The sequence below is a fragment of the Hippopotamus amphibius genome, chromosome X, assembly GCF_030028045.1.
Source record: "Hippopotamus amphibius kiboko isolate mHipAmp2 chromosome X, mHipAmp2.hap2, whole genome shotgun sequence".
Taxonomy (NCBI): domain Eukaryota; kingdom Metazoa; phylum Chordata; class Mammalia; order Artiodactyla; family Hippopotamidae; genus Hippopotamus; species Hippopotamus amphibius.
In genome coordinates, this window is record NC_080203.1 from 1858419 (window position 1) to 1874344 (window position 15926).

Consider the following 15926-nt stretch of genomic DNA (forward strand, 5'->3'; position numbering starts at 1 on the left):
CAGCGCCCGCCGAGCCCGCTAACTACGTGTCGGGGCGCAGCCCCCCGCCCCAGCCCCAAGCGACAGCTATCGCTGTTGCTCTGGCCCAGTTCACCGCAACGCCACCTTTCCAAAACCCTTGCTGCTATTCTGAACTCGTCTCTCTGAAACCCACAAACCCAGTTCATCAGCAACCAGCAGAAGCGCCACCTTCACAGTGAATGCAGCCCTGCTCGCCCCTCCACTGCTTCTGTCCCAGCCCAAGTCACAATCTTTTCTCGCCCTCAGTTAACAGGGCACCTGCTCCTACCCTTGTACCGCTAAAGCCTATCCTCTCCGCTGCAGCCAGAGCTCAAGACCCTCTCCTGCTCAGAACCCTACCGTGGCTCCCTACAGCCCTCGGGGTACAAGCCACAGGCCCTTTACTGACATGTAAGCTTCTCAGGCACGCTTTCCAACACCATCCTCATTTAAAATTGCAGCCTGGTACACCCCTTCTTCCCCTTCTCCTACTTACTTTCCTTTTGGGCACAGTACTTACTTCACCTTCTAACATACATAAGGTACTCAAGTCTTACAGGTACTGCTTCCCGTCTCTCACTTTGTTTTTCACTGCTCTGCACGCAGTGCTTCGGACAGGGTCTGGTTAGGACAGTGTCTGCCTAGGACAGTATCAGGTTAGGACAAATGGGTAGTTGTGTGCTCTTTCGCAAACCATTTAACCTCTCTGCCCCTCAGATGCTTCATGTGTACTCACTTTGCAGTCTCATTCTGTGAATTTAATCACATAACGTGCAAAGCATCTGGCCTAGAATTATCACTCTCTACTGTAACTATGTATCTACGTTTCTGTCGGCGTTGCTTCACTGTGACTCCCAGAAGGCAGGAAATGGATTTTATTCATCTCCGAAACATGGAGGTATAGCAAAAGGGTTAGGAGCATGACTTCTGGAGCCAGATTAAATGAGTTTGAATGCTACAGTTTACAAACTGTGTGACCATGGCCAAGTTGCCTAACATCTCTGTGCTTCAGTTTCATCACCTGTACAATGAAGACAAGAATACCTGCTGCATTAGAAAGCACTTAGAACAGTTCCTGGAATACATTACATGACAGCTATTATCTCTGCAAAGCTGTGCCTGGCAGACAGAAGGTCTCAGCAAATGTTTACCTTAAGGGCTTCTTCCTGATTGTTTCCAAGCTGGACAATATCTTTGCAATTGCTCCCAAACACATTCTTATCTATGCAGAACTGGACTCTCTATGATAACACTTCTTATAGAAACCCTGATCAGGGTCCTTTTTAGTTTCTATACTTTGAGGCCCTTGGGGAGGCTCTCCTGCCTTCTAATATACATTAAACTGAGTAGGCTCATGGCTGAGCTCAGCATGGCTATATTTGGATGTAAGGAGATATAGCCTATACTTGCGTCAAATGTAAACAACCTTAAGAAGCATCAGGTGGCAATGATGCAAGAGAAATAAATACATGGAGCTGGGTAGTTATGAGAGCTTCGTAAGAAAATGAAGCAAGGACAATAATGAAAGATCAGAAAGAGAAATAAAGGAAACAATCCCATTCACCATTGCAACAAAAAGAATAAAATACCTAGGAATAAACCTAACCAAGGAGGTAAAAGACCTGTACTCAGAAAACTATAAGACAGTCATGAAAGAAATCAAAGACGACACAAACAGATGGAGGGATATACCACGTTCTTGGATTGGAAGAATCAACATTGTGAAAATGACTATATCACCGACAGCAATTTACACATTCAATGCAATCCCGATCAAATTACCAATGGCATTTTTCACAGAACTAGAACAAGAAATTTTACGATTTGTATGGAAACGCAAAAGACCCCGAATAGCCAAAGCAATCTTGAGAAGGAAAGACGCAGTTGGTGGAATCAGGCTTCCTGACTTCAGGCTATACTATAAGCCTGCAGTGATCAAGACAGTATTGTACTGGCACAAACACAGAAATATAGATCAATGGAACAGGATAGAAAGCCCAGAGATAAACTATGGTCAACTAACCTATGACAAAGGAGGCAAGGATATACAATGGAGAAAAGACAGCCTCTTCAATAAGTGGTGCTGGGAAAACTGGACAGCTACATGAAAAAGAATGAAATTAGAACAATTCCTAACACCATACACAGAAATAAACTCAAAATGGATAAAAGACCTAAATGTAAGGCCAGACACTATAAAACTCTTGGAGGAAAACATAGGAAGAACACTCTTCGATGTAAATAACAGCAAGATCTTTTTTGATCCACCCCCTAGAATAATGGAAATAAAAACAAAAATAAATAAGTGGGACCTAATGAAACTTCAAAGCTTCTGCACAGCAAAGGAAACTATAAGCAAGACAAGAAGACAACCCTCAGAATTGGAGAAAATATTTGCAAACAAATCAACAAAGGATTAATCTCCAAAATATATAAACAGTTTATGCAGCTCAATATCAAAAAAACAAACAACCCAATCCAAAAATGGGCAGAAGACCTAAATAGGCGTTTCTCCAAAGAAGACATACGGAGGGCCAAGAGGCACATGAAAAGCTGCTCAACATCACTAATTATTAGAGAAATGCAAATCAAAACGACAATGAGGTATCACCTCACACTGGTGAGAATGGGCATCATCAGAAAATCTACAAACAGTAAATGCTGGAGAGGGTGTGGAGAAAAGGGAACACTCTCGTACTGTTGGTGGGAATGTAAATTGATACAGCCACTATGGAAAACAGTATGGAGGTTCCTTGCAAAACTGAAAATAGAACTACCATATGACCCAGCAGTCCCACTCCTGGGCATATACCCAGAGAACACCATAATTCAAGAAGACACATGCACTCCAATGTTCATTGCAGCACTATTTACAACAGCCAGGACAGGGAAGCAACCTAAATGTCTATCAACAGATGAATGGATAAAGAAGATGTGGTACATACATACAATGGAATATTACTCAGCTGTAAAAAGCAATGAAACTGGGACATTTGTAGAGACATGGATGGACCTAGAGACTGTCCTACAGAGTGAAGTGAGTCAGAAAAAGAAAAACAAATATCGTATATTAACACATATATGAGGACTATAGAAAAATGGTACAAATCAACCAGTTTGCAAGGCAGAAATAGAGACAGAGATGTAGAGAACAAACATATGGACACCAAGTGGGGAAAGCGGGGAGGGTTGGGGGGGAATGAATTGGGAGATTGGGATACCAAATTGTACACTCTAAATATATGCAGTTTATTGTAAAAAATAAAAAAATTAAAAATTAAAAAGAAAAAAAAAACAAGCCAAAACAAATAAGCAATAAAAAAAAAAAAAGAAAGAAAGAAAATGAAGCAAGGAGGGATACCAGTAGTGCTGGTGGGGGTGGAGAGCTTACAGTGTTAAGGCGCTGGTCCAGATTTGAGCTCATTAGAAGGGGGAGATTTGAGCTAAGACTTGCAGCAGATGTGGGAGTGGAAACATGCGATCCGTGGAAAGGTGTTTCAGGTAGAGGAAACGGCAGGTGCTAAGGTCCGGGTGCAAGGGTGTGCTGGCTGTTTTAAGGAAGAGCAAGGAGGCCAGTAGCCGGAGTGAGATGGAACCTTGGAGGTGGGGAGAAGGGACATGCAGACCATGGGAAAGACTCTAGGCCATGGTCAAAATGTAGGATTTTACTCTGAGTGAGGTCAGAAGCCAGTGGAGAGTTCTGGGCAAAGAAGTAACTGGATCTGCTTTATGGTTTTAAAGGTCATTCAGTGGTGTCTGTGTGAGGGGCAAGCGTAGAAGCAGGGAGACTATTAGAATACGGGTTACTCTTGCTGGTGCAGATGGATTCCAGAATCTTCGACAACATCCTTAGGGTCTCTTGCTGCTGCTACAAAGAAAGAGGGTCAGAGTGTGCTAGGACTATGAACACAGATTGGAGCTCCCCTTCACCTTCAGCCCCCTCTTTCCTTTCCTCAAAGGTTCTGAGCAAAGCAGCATTCTCGAACCCCTGCTGCTTTCAGAGGTGAACGGGTTAAGCTTTAGCTCAGCCTCCCTTTTCCTACTCGGTTCTTCCTGTGGCTGCTTCCCACTGCCAAAAAGGAAGCAATCCTATCCGCCACTGCTGAGTGCTAATTCTGCTGTCCCATCCAGCCAGTCATGTTCCCTAAAGTCCTTTGCGAAAATTTTGGGACTTTTCACTAAATTATAGAAAATTACCTTTTTTCTCCTGGGAGCCAAAGATATATCTTAGAGAAGAATTAATCTTTTGTTTCTCCAGTCGAACATTTTCTAGCAACCAGAGCCATGCAAATAGTGCTCTCCACCTGCTTCTTTCTGTGCCTTTTGCCCTTCAGCTCTGGTGCCATCAGAAGATACTATCTGGGCGCGGTGGAACTGTCCTGGGACTATATGCAAAGTGAACTGCTCAGTGAGCTGCACGCGGACACAAGGTAAAGGCCTGTTCTAGAGAGGCTGGCCAGGATGGTGGGAATGTGACTCTGGCTGGAGGAAGGTGCAGACATCAGGTTAGGATGGCTGTGATGCTACTTAAACCCAGAAAAAGCATTTCCAAGTAATTGCTAGTCCTTTTCATAGATCTAACCTATTTGTTGATTTTTTCCTGTTTTGTCCATGGCTTCTCTTTGTCACGTGCTGCCACTCTGGAAACTAGAGAGTGGAGTGGAGTGACGGCAAAGAGGCAAGGAGCATAAGAGACAGAATGAAACTTCTCTCAGTCTGCCCCGCAAGCGTCCGTAAGGAGAAGAGCAATAAGACCCATCAATAGTAGACACGATTTTGGTGTAAAGATAGTATTAGCCATGAGTTCAGAAGCTTTTCATCTTTTCTGGGTTCTGGTGCATTTGGGGAGAGTAGTATTAAGTAATCTTTCCAATATTATCTATGGTCATTGATTTATTCGGATTTTCTACCTCTTCTTCAGTCAATATTGGTTATATACATTTTCTTAGAAAGCAATCTGTTATCCCTAGATTTGATAAAGTATTGGTATCAAGTTACATAATAGTCTTGTAATATTGTTAAACTGTTCTGTGTTTGTAGTTATAGCTCCATTCTTAGCTTCTGTATGTTCTCTTTACCTCTCTTACAAATAATAGTTCCAGGAAGTTTCTCAATTTTATTGCTTTTGTCAGGAACCATCCTTTGGTTCTATCAGTTTCTGTTTTTACCTTCCTCAATTCATTTCTTCTTCCTAATTTCCTTTGGTTCATTTAGTTGGTCTTTTTGCTTATTGAGTTGAATGCTGAAGTCATTTATTTTAAATTTTGTTTTGTTTTTTTAAAATGTGTATTGTAAAGATTTAAACCCAATACATATATAATGGTAATGTGAATATTAAATATGGCCATGTCATACATACGTCACAATCTTTTTTGTTCTTTTTGCCTTGCTCCCCACCCTCCTTCTACTTAAGCCCCCTTCTTGATTATCCCCAATCAGGTAGCCCTAGTATGGTAACATATATTCACATACACAGACATATACACATACATGCACATAAACGTTTTCTTGGTCATTGTTTGTTTTACAAAAATGGGATATTATACACTTCTCACTCATTAACACGTAATAGAATTCTGTCCAAGTCAGTTGGCATAACTTCAATTCAATCTTTTCAGTGGCTATATAAAATTCCACATTATTCCAGTTTTTTGGCCATTATATCCTATATCATTCAATACTGATGCTTTTATTCCTATAGGACAGGTTCTCAAGAGGGATATTGCTGGAATGAAGGGAATATTTCCTTTTTTGTTTTAATTTCCCAAAAGGCCAGACCTTTTCAATCATTTCTACCACCAACATATAGACTGCTCTCCCCGCATTCACATCAGCAATAAGTTTTATCTTGCTTTTTAACTGTTGCCAGTCTAGTAGGTATGGAGTAATATTACATCATTACATTAATGGCACTCCTTTTATTTCTTTGAGGTTGAACATCTTTTCAAATGCTTGTCGACTATTGCATTTATATTTTGAGATTTGACTATTCATATGTTTTGCCCATGTTTCTTTGGGCTCCATTTTTTAAAATTATGCCAATCATTTTATTCTTACAAGTGTTAACCCTTTGTTATACTACATTAATATACTAATGTATATTGCAATTTCGCCCAAGACCTATTGTCTATCTATTGACTTTGTTTATAACTTTGACCAGAAAAGCTTTTAATTTTTATAGTCAAGTATATCTATATTTTCTTTCATATTTTCAGAGTTACCAGTGTTGGTTAAAGTTTTCTGCACATGAAGTGTGCTTATTCTCCCAGATTCTCTTGCAAGATTTTTACTGTTTTGGTTTTTACATTTATGGCTTCAATTCATCTGATAATTATTTTTGTATACGGTATGGGAGTGGGATCTGTCTAGTTTTATTTCCATCCAGTTCAATAGTCTATTGCAAGGCACCAGTTCTCAAACAACACATCTTTTGCCATGAATTTGAATAAAAACCTTCATCATATAAAATTCTCATATATATTAATATCTATTTCTGGATTCATTATGCTGTTTCACTGATCTACTTTTATCTTGCTATGCCAAAACCATATCGATTTTATTACAGTGGGTCTGTAATATCTTCAGATATCTGGTCAGTGAAATCAATGCTCACTGCTTTTTTGGTACCTTTCTTAGCATTCCTTAGGCATTTTATTCTTTCATGTAAAAATGTTGAAATATTTTTCCAATTAAAAAAAGCCAAGCCCTGTTGTGATTCTAATTGGAATTTCATTAAACTTTTACATAAATTTTATTAATCTAATACATGTAAATTATTATGACATTTATCCCTATGCATTTTACAAATATGTTGCTATTGTTAATCAAATGTTTTCTCCTACGTTCTTGATGTTAAGTACCAGAACAGAGAAAAGCTATTGGTTTGTGTACATTCATCTCAAATCTAACTACCTTACCGAATTCCCATACAAATTCTAATAATTTTACACGACAGTCTCTATAGGTATTGAATCATATTTAAAATGACAGATTCTACCTCTTTTCCAATGTTTAATCAATTATTTTTTCTTAGCTTATTGATTTTACTTGAAACAGTCTTCATTTTTTGCTTTTTAGAATAACATTTGCTCTTTGTTTTTGATAAGTGATCTTTGTTACTTCTATTCCCATTTGCCATAAAATTTTCATTAGAAATGGCTTTTCAGCATTCTAGCATCATATAAATTTTGTCCTTTAATATGCTGAGGACAAATTGATTATGTCAATAAACTTCCTGACATTAAATATCTTTACATTCTTTGAGTAAAATCTAATGTTCATACAATTTGATTATTGCTGGGTTTTATGTGCTAATATTTCTTTAATCACTGTGTGCCTTTATTATGTGGGACTGATCTATAGCTTTACTTTTTAATTTAACTATAGTCGCTTTATAATTCTGTGTTAGTTTCAAGTGTAAAGCATAGTGATTCAGTATTTTACATATTATCTTCCATCATAGGTTTTTACAAGATAATGGTTATAGTTCCCCACGCTATACTGTATATCCTGTTGCTTATCTATTTTATATATAATAGTTTGTATCCTTAATTTGTCCCTCCCCCTTCCCACTATCCTTTGGTACCTGTAAGTTTGTTTTCTATATCTGTGAGTCTGTTTCTGTTTTGCATGTATATTCATTGGTATTATTTTTTAGATTTCACATATGAGCAAAATATATAGTATTTGTCTTTCTCTGTCTGATATTTCACTAAGCATCATATTCTCTATGTCCATCCATGTTGCTGTAGATGGCAAGATTCTATTCTTTTTTATGGCTGAGTAGTAGTCCATTGTGTGTGTGTGTGTGTGTGTGTGTGTGTTTATAAAACACATTTTCTTAAGCCAATTGTCTGTTGATGGGCACTTGGGTTGTTTCCATGCCTTGGCTATTGTAAATAGTGCTGCCATGAACATTGGGGTGCATATATCTTTTCAAATTAGTATTTTCATTTTTTCTGGATATATAGCTTTATTTTTTACAATTATTATTAGATTTTGGCATTAAAGTTTTATTGGCTTTATTAAATGAATTGGTAAGTATTCTGTCCTCTTCCATCGCCTAGCATAGCTCAAGTAACACTAGCGTTATCTTTTGTTTTAAAGTTAGATAAGACTCACCAATGAATCCATTTGGTCCAAGTGACATTTGCAGTATCTTTAATTATCCTTTCAGGCTCTTCTATGTTAACTAGTCAAATCAAAATTTCAACTTATTTTTGGGGTCAGCTTTAATAATTTTATACCTTTCTAGGAAATTGTTTCCTTTATTTTTTCAATTTTGTTGCCTTTTCTCATTCTTAAATTCCTAAATCTTTGCTATTTATCTTTTATCCATGAACAAGTTTACCAGGGATTTCTCTATTTTGTTGTTGTGGATGGTCTTTTCAAATAATGAGCTTCTGGCTTTTTTGTTCTTTCTAGTTATTTTTTCTGTTTCACTTATTTTCAGATTTTATCTTTATCAGTGATAGTTTCTTTTGGCTTGTCATGCTATATTTTTTCTAATACCTTGGGGAAGGTAATATGTTCTTTTCTCTTTCTTCTGTCCTTTGTTTTTAACAGTGAAGGCATTTGAAGCTGTACATTTTTCTCTGAGAGCACCTTTTCCATATCCCATAAGTTATGTTATAACATTTTCTTTTCATTGTTTTCAGTAGAGTTTGTAACATCCTCTTTGATTTCATTTAGAAACATGATTTTTAATCACATTTTTAATTTGCTTGTCAAGTTTTTTTGTTCTTTTTTTTTTTTGGTATTTGGATCAACTTTGAGTGTCCTATTAGTTTCCTATTGCTGTGTAACAAATTACTTCAAACTTAGCAGTTTGTAACAACATCCATTTATTACCTCACAGTTTCAGCGGGTCAGAAGTCCGGGTGGGCTCCACTAGGTACTCTGCTCAGGATCATACAAGGCCAAAATCAAGGCGTTGACAGGGCTTTGCTCCTTACTGGAGGCTCTGTGGGTGACTCCACTTCCAGGCTCAATTGGAATTTAGTTCCTTCTCTCAGTTTCCATGCAGCATCCTCCATCTTCATGCTAGCAAGAGTGCATCAAGTCTCTTTCCAGACATTTCAAGATAACCTCCCCATCTCGAGATCAACTGATCAGCAACTTGAATTCCATCTGCCAAATTTCTTCGGCCATGTAACAGAACATATTTGTGAGCATAACACCAAAGGGCAAAGGTCATGAGGGACAACATTTTGCCTACCACAGGTGTCATTTACATACAATGAAACACACAGATTTTTACATGTACAATTTGATACATTTTGGCAAATGTACATCAAAATGCATACAGGTTACATAGGCACCACCATATTCAATCATTCTGCAGCTTTTCAGTGAGTCTCTCTACCCTGACCTGGCACCAGGCAACAAGCTCCTTTCTGGAATTACAGATTCGCTTTTGACTTTACAAGACTTTCATATCAGTAGATTCATACAGTATGCACTCTTCAGTGTCTGCCTTTTTATCTTAAGCATCATGATTTGGAAATTCACCTACGTTGTTGCGTGAAGTTGTTCTGTCCTTTTTATTGCCGATTACTGCTCCATTACGGGAATATCACAATGTGTATATCTTTTCACTGCCACATGGACCTTTGGATTGTTTCCAGGGGCTAACATAAATAAACCTGCTGTGAACATTCCTGTACAAGTTTTTGTGTGGCCATCTGCTTTCATTTATCTTAGCTAAATATCTAGGAGTGAAATTGCCAGATCATGCGAAAACACATGTTTAACTTTGTAAGAAGCTACCGACAGATTTCTGGACTGGTTGTACCATTTTGTACTGTCACCAACAATGCATGAAAGTGCCAGTGGCAACACATACTGGACAATATTTGATGTTACCAGTATTTAATTTTAGTAATTTTAATGACTATGTGGTGGTATCTTACTGTATGTTTAATTTACATTTCTCTGATAACTAAAGATGCTGAGCATTTTTCATATGTAATTGACCATTCCTGTATCTTTAATAAAATGTTTATTCAAATCTTTGGCCCATTTTTAAATTGGGTTGTCTTATTATTCTTGAGTTTTGAGAATTCTTTATGTATTCTGGATACAAGTACATTTTCAGATGTACCTGTTTTCAGTATTTTCTCCCAGCACAAAGGTTTTCATTTTAACAAACTTCAACTTATCTACTTCTTTTTTTCTGCTGGTTGCTTGTGCTTTTGCTGTCATATCTAAAAAGCCATTGCCAAATCCAAAGTCACAAAGATTTACACCTGTGTTTTCTTCTAAGAGTTTCATTGTTTTAGCTCCTCTATTTAGTACTTCGTGTGTGGCGTAAGGAAGGGATCCAAGCCTGTGGTTGTGCAGTGTTAGTGATCCTGACGTAGAGGCCCAGATGGTCACTAGCCTGGTATGTAAATGAACCATTGAACATTTATCTGGTAATGTTGATCTTTTTGAAAATTAATATTAAAGTATTTGTACTTAATACATTGTGCTTGTATTATAGCTTTCATCAAGCATGCAGGCTGAGGTATAGTGAATAACACTCTGAGTATAAAACTGAATTGAATGGAGAAAGTGATTTATTTGTTATCCAGCTTTCTGTTGTTTTATAGGCAGTCACGCATATTTACCAGGAAAAAGTTGACAGAATTTTTATTTTGATGATACCATTTTATAGTCTAGATTATTTTGATACTGATTAACAGGATAAGCTGACTCTGGACACATCCTGACAACCTCTGCCAAAGTTTGAAATAAACATCTGGGGAAATTCAGTTCTTTATTATCTATTCCTGCAGCTGCTCAACTTCTTCTAAGCAAGGGTCAGGGAATAGAATAGGTTTTCCGATTGGTTTTAGATAAAATGTGAAAGAACAGTCCAGGTCAAGGACACTTGCCAAATATATTTGGCAAGATTTTATATATCAAATCCCAAGGGAAATACACAAACAAAACCCCACGTAAATTAGGAAGGAGTAAAACCTGTGAACCCGGGAACATTTTGTCACTTACTGTGCAGATTACCCTGAATCGTAGACATAAATCACGTCCCTAGTCAAGTTAGTGACTCAAGCTCAGCCACCCTCACTCTTTGTTTCAGGTGGGGCTCCCTGGAAGTGGACTCTTAAGATACAGAGAGAGAAAACATTGTTTCTGTGGGCTCGTGATCCTGTTCCTTCTGTGCTCTTCCAAGCTCTTGATCTAGTCAACATTTTTTGTGTCTTATATTTTCATTTTAGTCAGAAATATTAAATTGATAGTACTGTGCTAGTATATGTCAAAATACCTGTCTCTGGACATGGGTCTGAGTCTTGTTAGAAACCAATCGAAACTTTGGAGAAACTGAGTAGGGTACACTCAGCAGAACCAAGGAGATGGAATGGGGAAAGGGAAAGGGAACAAACTAGGGACAAGTTGATGACTGTGCAAGGGCATAGTCTCCAAGTGGCCAGGAGATGGAACAAATGAACTGAAGGGAGGAGTATACTCAAATATATAGGCATCAAATAATGTTAAATAACTAAAGACCATGTAGGTCTATGCCTAGGCTAGTGCCATGGAAATTTCCAGAGATAGATGAAATTAGAGCACATTTAAATATGAATTATTATCACGGTTTGGGGTCCCCAGAGGCAGACAGTGAGATGGAGATCAACGTGCAGGACTTTTATTTAGAGCGTTCTTGGAATCAATACTTGGGAAGCAGGGGAGGGCAGAGGGAGAAGCGGGGCTGCCGTGCAGGCCAGCCCTACAAAGAGTTCTGGAGCTGGAATGACCCTTCCGAGTTGTCCCAGTTGGGCCAACGCGGCCAGGCCCCCTGTGTCTCCACACTGATCAGTGATTAAGCACAGGCTGTCCTGGGAAGGGGGCGTGGCTATCAAGGGAGGGCGTGACTATCCCAGGGAGGGGCTATCCCGGGAAGGGGGCGTGACCCGCTCCAGAAAGGGGGTGTGGTCTGCTCTGGGAATGGGCGTGGCCCCCCGGAAAGGGCCAGTGGGCTGCTTTGGGGAAGGGGCGTCCAGGCCACTGTGGGCGGGGCGTGAGCCCCGCGGGCCCCTCTCCCAAGAGACCAGAGCTGAAGGCTGTCCTCCAGCAGCACCCAGCCCCCGGGTGGCCGGGTTCGAGTAGTTTCCTGGCCATCCCCTCCGTGTCTCCATCACAGCCCCCACTCACTCACCCGCAGTGTCCTCCCCTGCATCGGGGGCGGCTTCTCCCGGCCCCAGGGCCATGGCACGGCGCCCCTCAGCTGCTGTGGCTGCCCTGGGGTGTGACCCGCCCCGGGGGCTTCTCGTCTGGTGTGCGGCTCTGCGTGCGGTAGCCCCAGGTGTCCAGTGGCGCCCCTGGCTTCTCATTCAGTGAGGCTCTTAGGTTTTTGCCGTGAGGACCTTCTAGACCACCGAGCATTGGTTCCTGTTGCTGACAGGTTGGATTTTGGGAGGCAACACTAGTTAAATGAACCTTAGTCTGTGGGAACCCTTGCTTTCGGGTCCAAGCATTAATTCTTTCCTCGCTGCCATGGCCACTTAGCTCACGTCTTGCCAGCTCCGAGATGGCCGTGTACAGGCTGGCTGAGAGGAACTGTCAGTCATTTTGTCTATGTTATTGTTTTGAGCTTCTTCCACAGTAGATACTGTCTGATGGCATTAACACATGACACGAAGGTCTTTTTATTTTGTACCCACTCACTAATATGCCTTCACCCCAGACATCCTTGTCCTTGACCTTCCAGTCCTTTTTCTTCTAGGCCCCTGAACAGACAGCCAAGATATTTGCTGCTGTCCATTAGTCTGTATCCATTTGAACCTTGGGCCGTTTCTCCTTCTACTTGAAGTGAACAACCAACGATATTAGCCAAAATTTGGCCCATTGGGAGATTTTCCTCCATCCCTAAGTGGGGCTGTAATACAGCAGCAGTCACCTGCTTGGCTTGCATCTGCATACCCAACTGACCCATCTGTAAATAAAGCTCCCCTAGCAGCTGGTCGTCAGGGATCCTGCAGTGGCTATGGGTGTGACTTGAGGTAAAGGTGGCCGTGTAACAAGAGTACATAAGATGGGCCTCTCACAATCTGCTCATTCAGCCAGCTTGTGCCCTCTGGTCCATGCAGAACCCCACGCCTTCCTCCGTCAGTGAGCCCCTTTTACTGGAAGGGCTTCCTTAATCAGCACGCTGGCTTCTGGCCCTCAGCCAGCGCAGAGAGCCATGTGTCCCGGCCCTGGGCTGGCTGAGCCGCCCCCGCACGCGCCTTCTCGGGTGTCCTGGAAGCCCTGGGGCGGAGTGACACGCAAGGCTCCCTGGGAGGGGAGGGGGCAGGGAGGGCAGGGAGGCGAGAGCGACGCCGGCCTCCTCTTTGCCTCCTCGGGCAGCGTCCTTGAGGGAGGTCTACGCCAGACGCGGCCCGCCTTCGAGGAGCGTGTTGGGTGGAGCCCTCCGAGGCTGCCCGCAGCCTGCGCGCGCGGGAAGGGCCGCCGCCCCGTCAGGCGCGGGCGCGGCATGTCTCAGGCGCGGCCGAGCCCCGCGCCTTCTCCGGGGGCCGCGCCCTCGCTCCCTGGGCGGCTGCTTCCCGCCCGGGCTCCGCGGGCTCCGCGAGCGGCGGTGTGGTGCGCGTGCCCGTGTGCGCGCCTCTTCCCGCCCGCGTTCCCGGCCCGCCGCGCCGCGCGCCAGCCCCGCGAAGCTGCCGAGCCGCGCCTGCCGCGTCCCCGCTTCCACGCGCCCGTCTTCGTGGCCCGCGCGGTTCGGGCCCGCCTCTCGGGGCCGCGCGCTCGGGGCCCGCCCGGGGCTTCCGCCCCGCCGGGTGCCCGCGTCGCCGGAGCGCGGCCGCCGCGCGCCTCCCGGAGCAGCCGGGACGGCCTCACAGCTGCCCTTTCGCTGGGCCGCGCGTCGGGGCCTTGTGAGCTGCCGGTCGTGCCCAGGGGGCTTCTGCGAACCGGGGGTGGCGGTATTTACGCACACTGAGAGCTGCCGGTGAATGACCTGAGAGCAAATCGGATGAAAGGCGATGTGGCCAACCAACATCGTGCAAGGAGTGACAACGTCTGTGGTTCCTTGGGTGATTGATTTTATAGCTTTTAAGCACACAAATTTTGGGGAAAGAAAAAAAGAATTGTCTGCTTTTTTTCTTTTCTGCATGGGTGTGTGCAGGGATTTTATTGGGAGGAGTTAATTGGGCCTCACTGAGGCTAACCAAGTGTCTGGATCGTTTTCTTGAGGAATGAGGACATATCAGGGCTTTAGTGTTGGTCTCTGTTCCTGGCAAGCTGGCCGTTTACAACAGCAGTAGCTAGAGCAGCCTTGGTGAGCCTGTGATGTTGGGCCCATGCATAGTCTCCACCATGGCTGGGTCATTCTGTTTCCTTCCTGGTTTGGTGCGGTTTCCATGGTGGATATGTTACTGAACCAAACTTGGATCTGCTTGCCCTCCCACAGTGAGGCCGATCTACTGATGCTGGGTTGTGGTGAAGGAAAATGCAGCGTTTACTGCAAGGCGCAAAGCAAGGAGACCGGGCAGCTCATGCTCAAAAGAGCCCACCTCCCCGATGGCTTTCAGGGCAGGGTTTTTAAAGGCAAGGTGAGGGAGGGGGTCGCAGGATGCCTGGTCAGTGCATGTACATCCTTCTGACTGGTTGGTGCTGAGGTAACAGTGGTACTTCGGGGGTCAGTCAACATCATCAGCCTTCTGGTTCCAATGCTCTGGGGTCTACATGCTGGTGGTCAGCATGCAGTTAACTTCTTCCACCTGGTGGGGGTTTCAGTATCTGCAAAACAACTCAAGGATATGACTCGGTATTACCTATGGCCCTTGAGGAGGACCTAAAGGTCCTTGACTTTCTTTTATGGCTAAACTATTATTATTTTGTCTTGCTTGACTGTTTTCCTTTCTTTCTGCATTTCTCTGATGAAATTTGCTCTTTGGAACTCGGGCAAGGCCTAGAGGGTAAAGCTTTTCTAAAAAAAGAGGCAGGAGCCATGCTGGGGGTCTGTCCTTGGTAAGATCCCACAGGGTCCTGCTTGGTTTCAGATGTTCCCTTCACTTATTCCTTCTTTGATACTTTTCCTTTCTTTCTGTAGATCCTAGTTTCTGACCTATATTAATTTCCTTCTTTGTGAAGAATTTGTTTTAATATCTCTTGCAAGAGAGGTCTACTGGCAACAAATTCCCTCAATTTTTGTTTGTTTAAGAAAAATCTTTATTTCACCTTCACTGATGAAGCATAGTTTCACAAGGTACAGAATTCTAGGTTTATTGGCTCTTTTCTCTCCACAGTTTAAATATTTTATTCCACTCTCTTCTTGCTTGCATGGTTTTTGAAGAGAAGTTGATTGTAATTCTTTTCTTTGCTCCTCTTTAGGTAAGGTGTTTTTCCTGTGGTTTCTTTCAGTATTTTTTCTTTATCTTTGATTTTCTGAAATTCAAATATGATATGCCTAACAATAGATTTTTTGAGCATTTATCATGCTTAGTGTCCTCTGAGCTTCCTGGATCTGTGGTTTGGTGTCTGACATTAATTTGGGTAAATTCTCAATCATTTTTGATTCAAATATTGCTTCTGTTATTTTGTCTCTTTCATCTTCTGATATTCCTATTATGTGTATCTTGCACCTTTTGTAGTTGTCCCACAAGTCTTAGATATTCTATCCTGGTGAGTTTTTTTTTTTCAGGCTCTTTTTTTCTCTCTCCTTTTCAGCGTCAGAAGTTTCTGTGGGAACCAGTGGTAAAGGGCAGGCGTATTTTAAGTGGATACATTTCCTCTCCCTCTGAGGAGATTTTTTTCTAATATTCACTGTACGGACCTAGTAGAGTTCCTGGAGGTAAAACTCACAAAAGTGGGGTGGGGGAGCGGGGAGGAGGGAGATCCGATAACTCCAGTTACTGAGAGCTCCTGAAATTTTTAACTTTCAGACATCTCTATAGAAAGCCTCCAGCAATTCATCAATTACAATTCAG

The 15926-nt window shown here is 42.3% G+C and overlaps 1 protein-coding gene across 1 annotated transcript in view; it reads left to right on the plus strand.

Moving 5' to 3' along the window:
• The first annotated feature begins 4196 nt into the window (after positions 1-4196).
• Positions 4197-15926, plus strand: part of F8 (coagulation factor VIII) — a 115365-nt gene continuing 103635 nt past the window's right edge. The window contains exon 1 of the mRNA XM_057718062.1: positions 4197-4430. Within this exon, the coding sequence (XP_057574045.1) occupies positions 4285-4430 (146 nt within the window). The 5' untranslated portion in view covers positions 4197-4284. The remainder of the gene's footprint in view (positions 4431-15926) is intronic.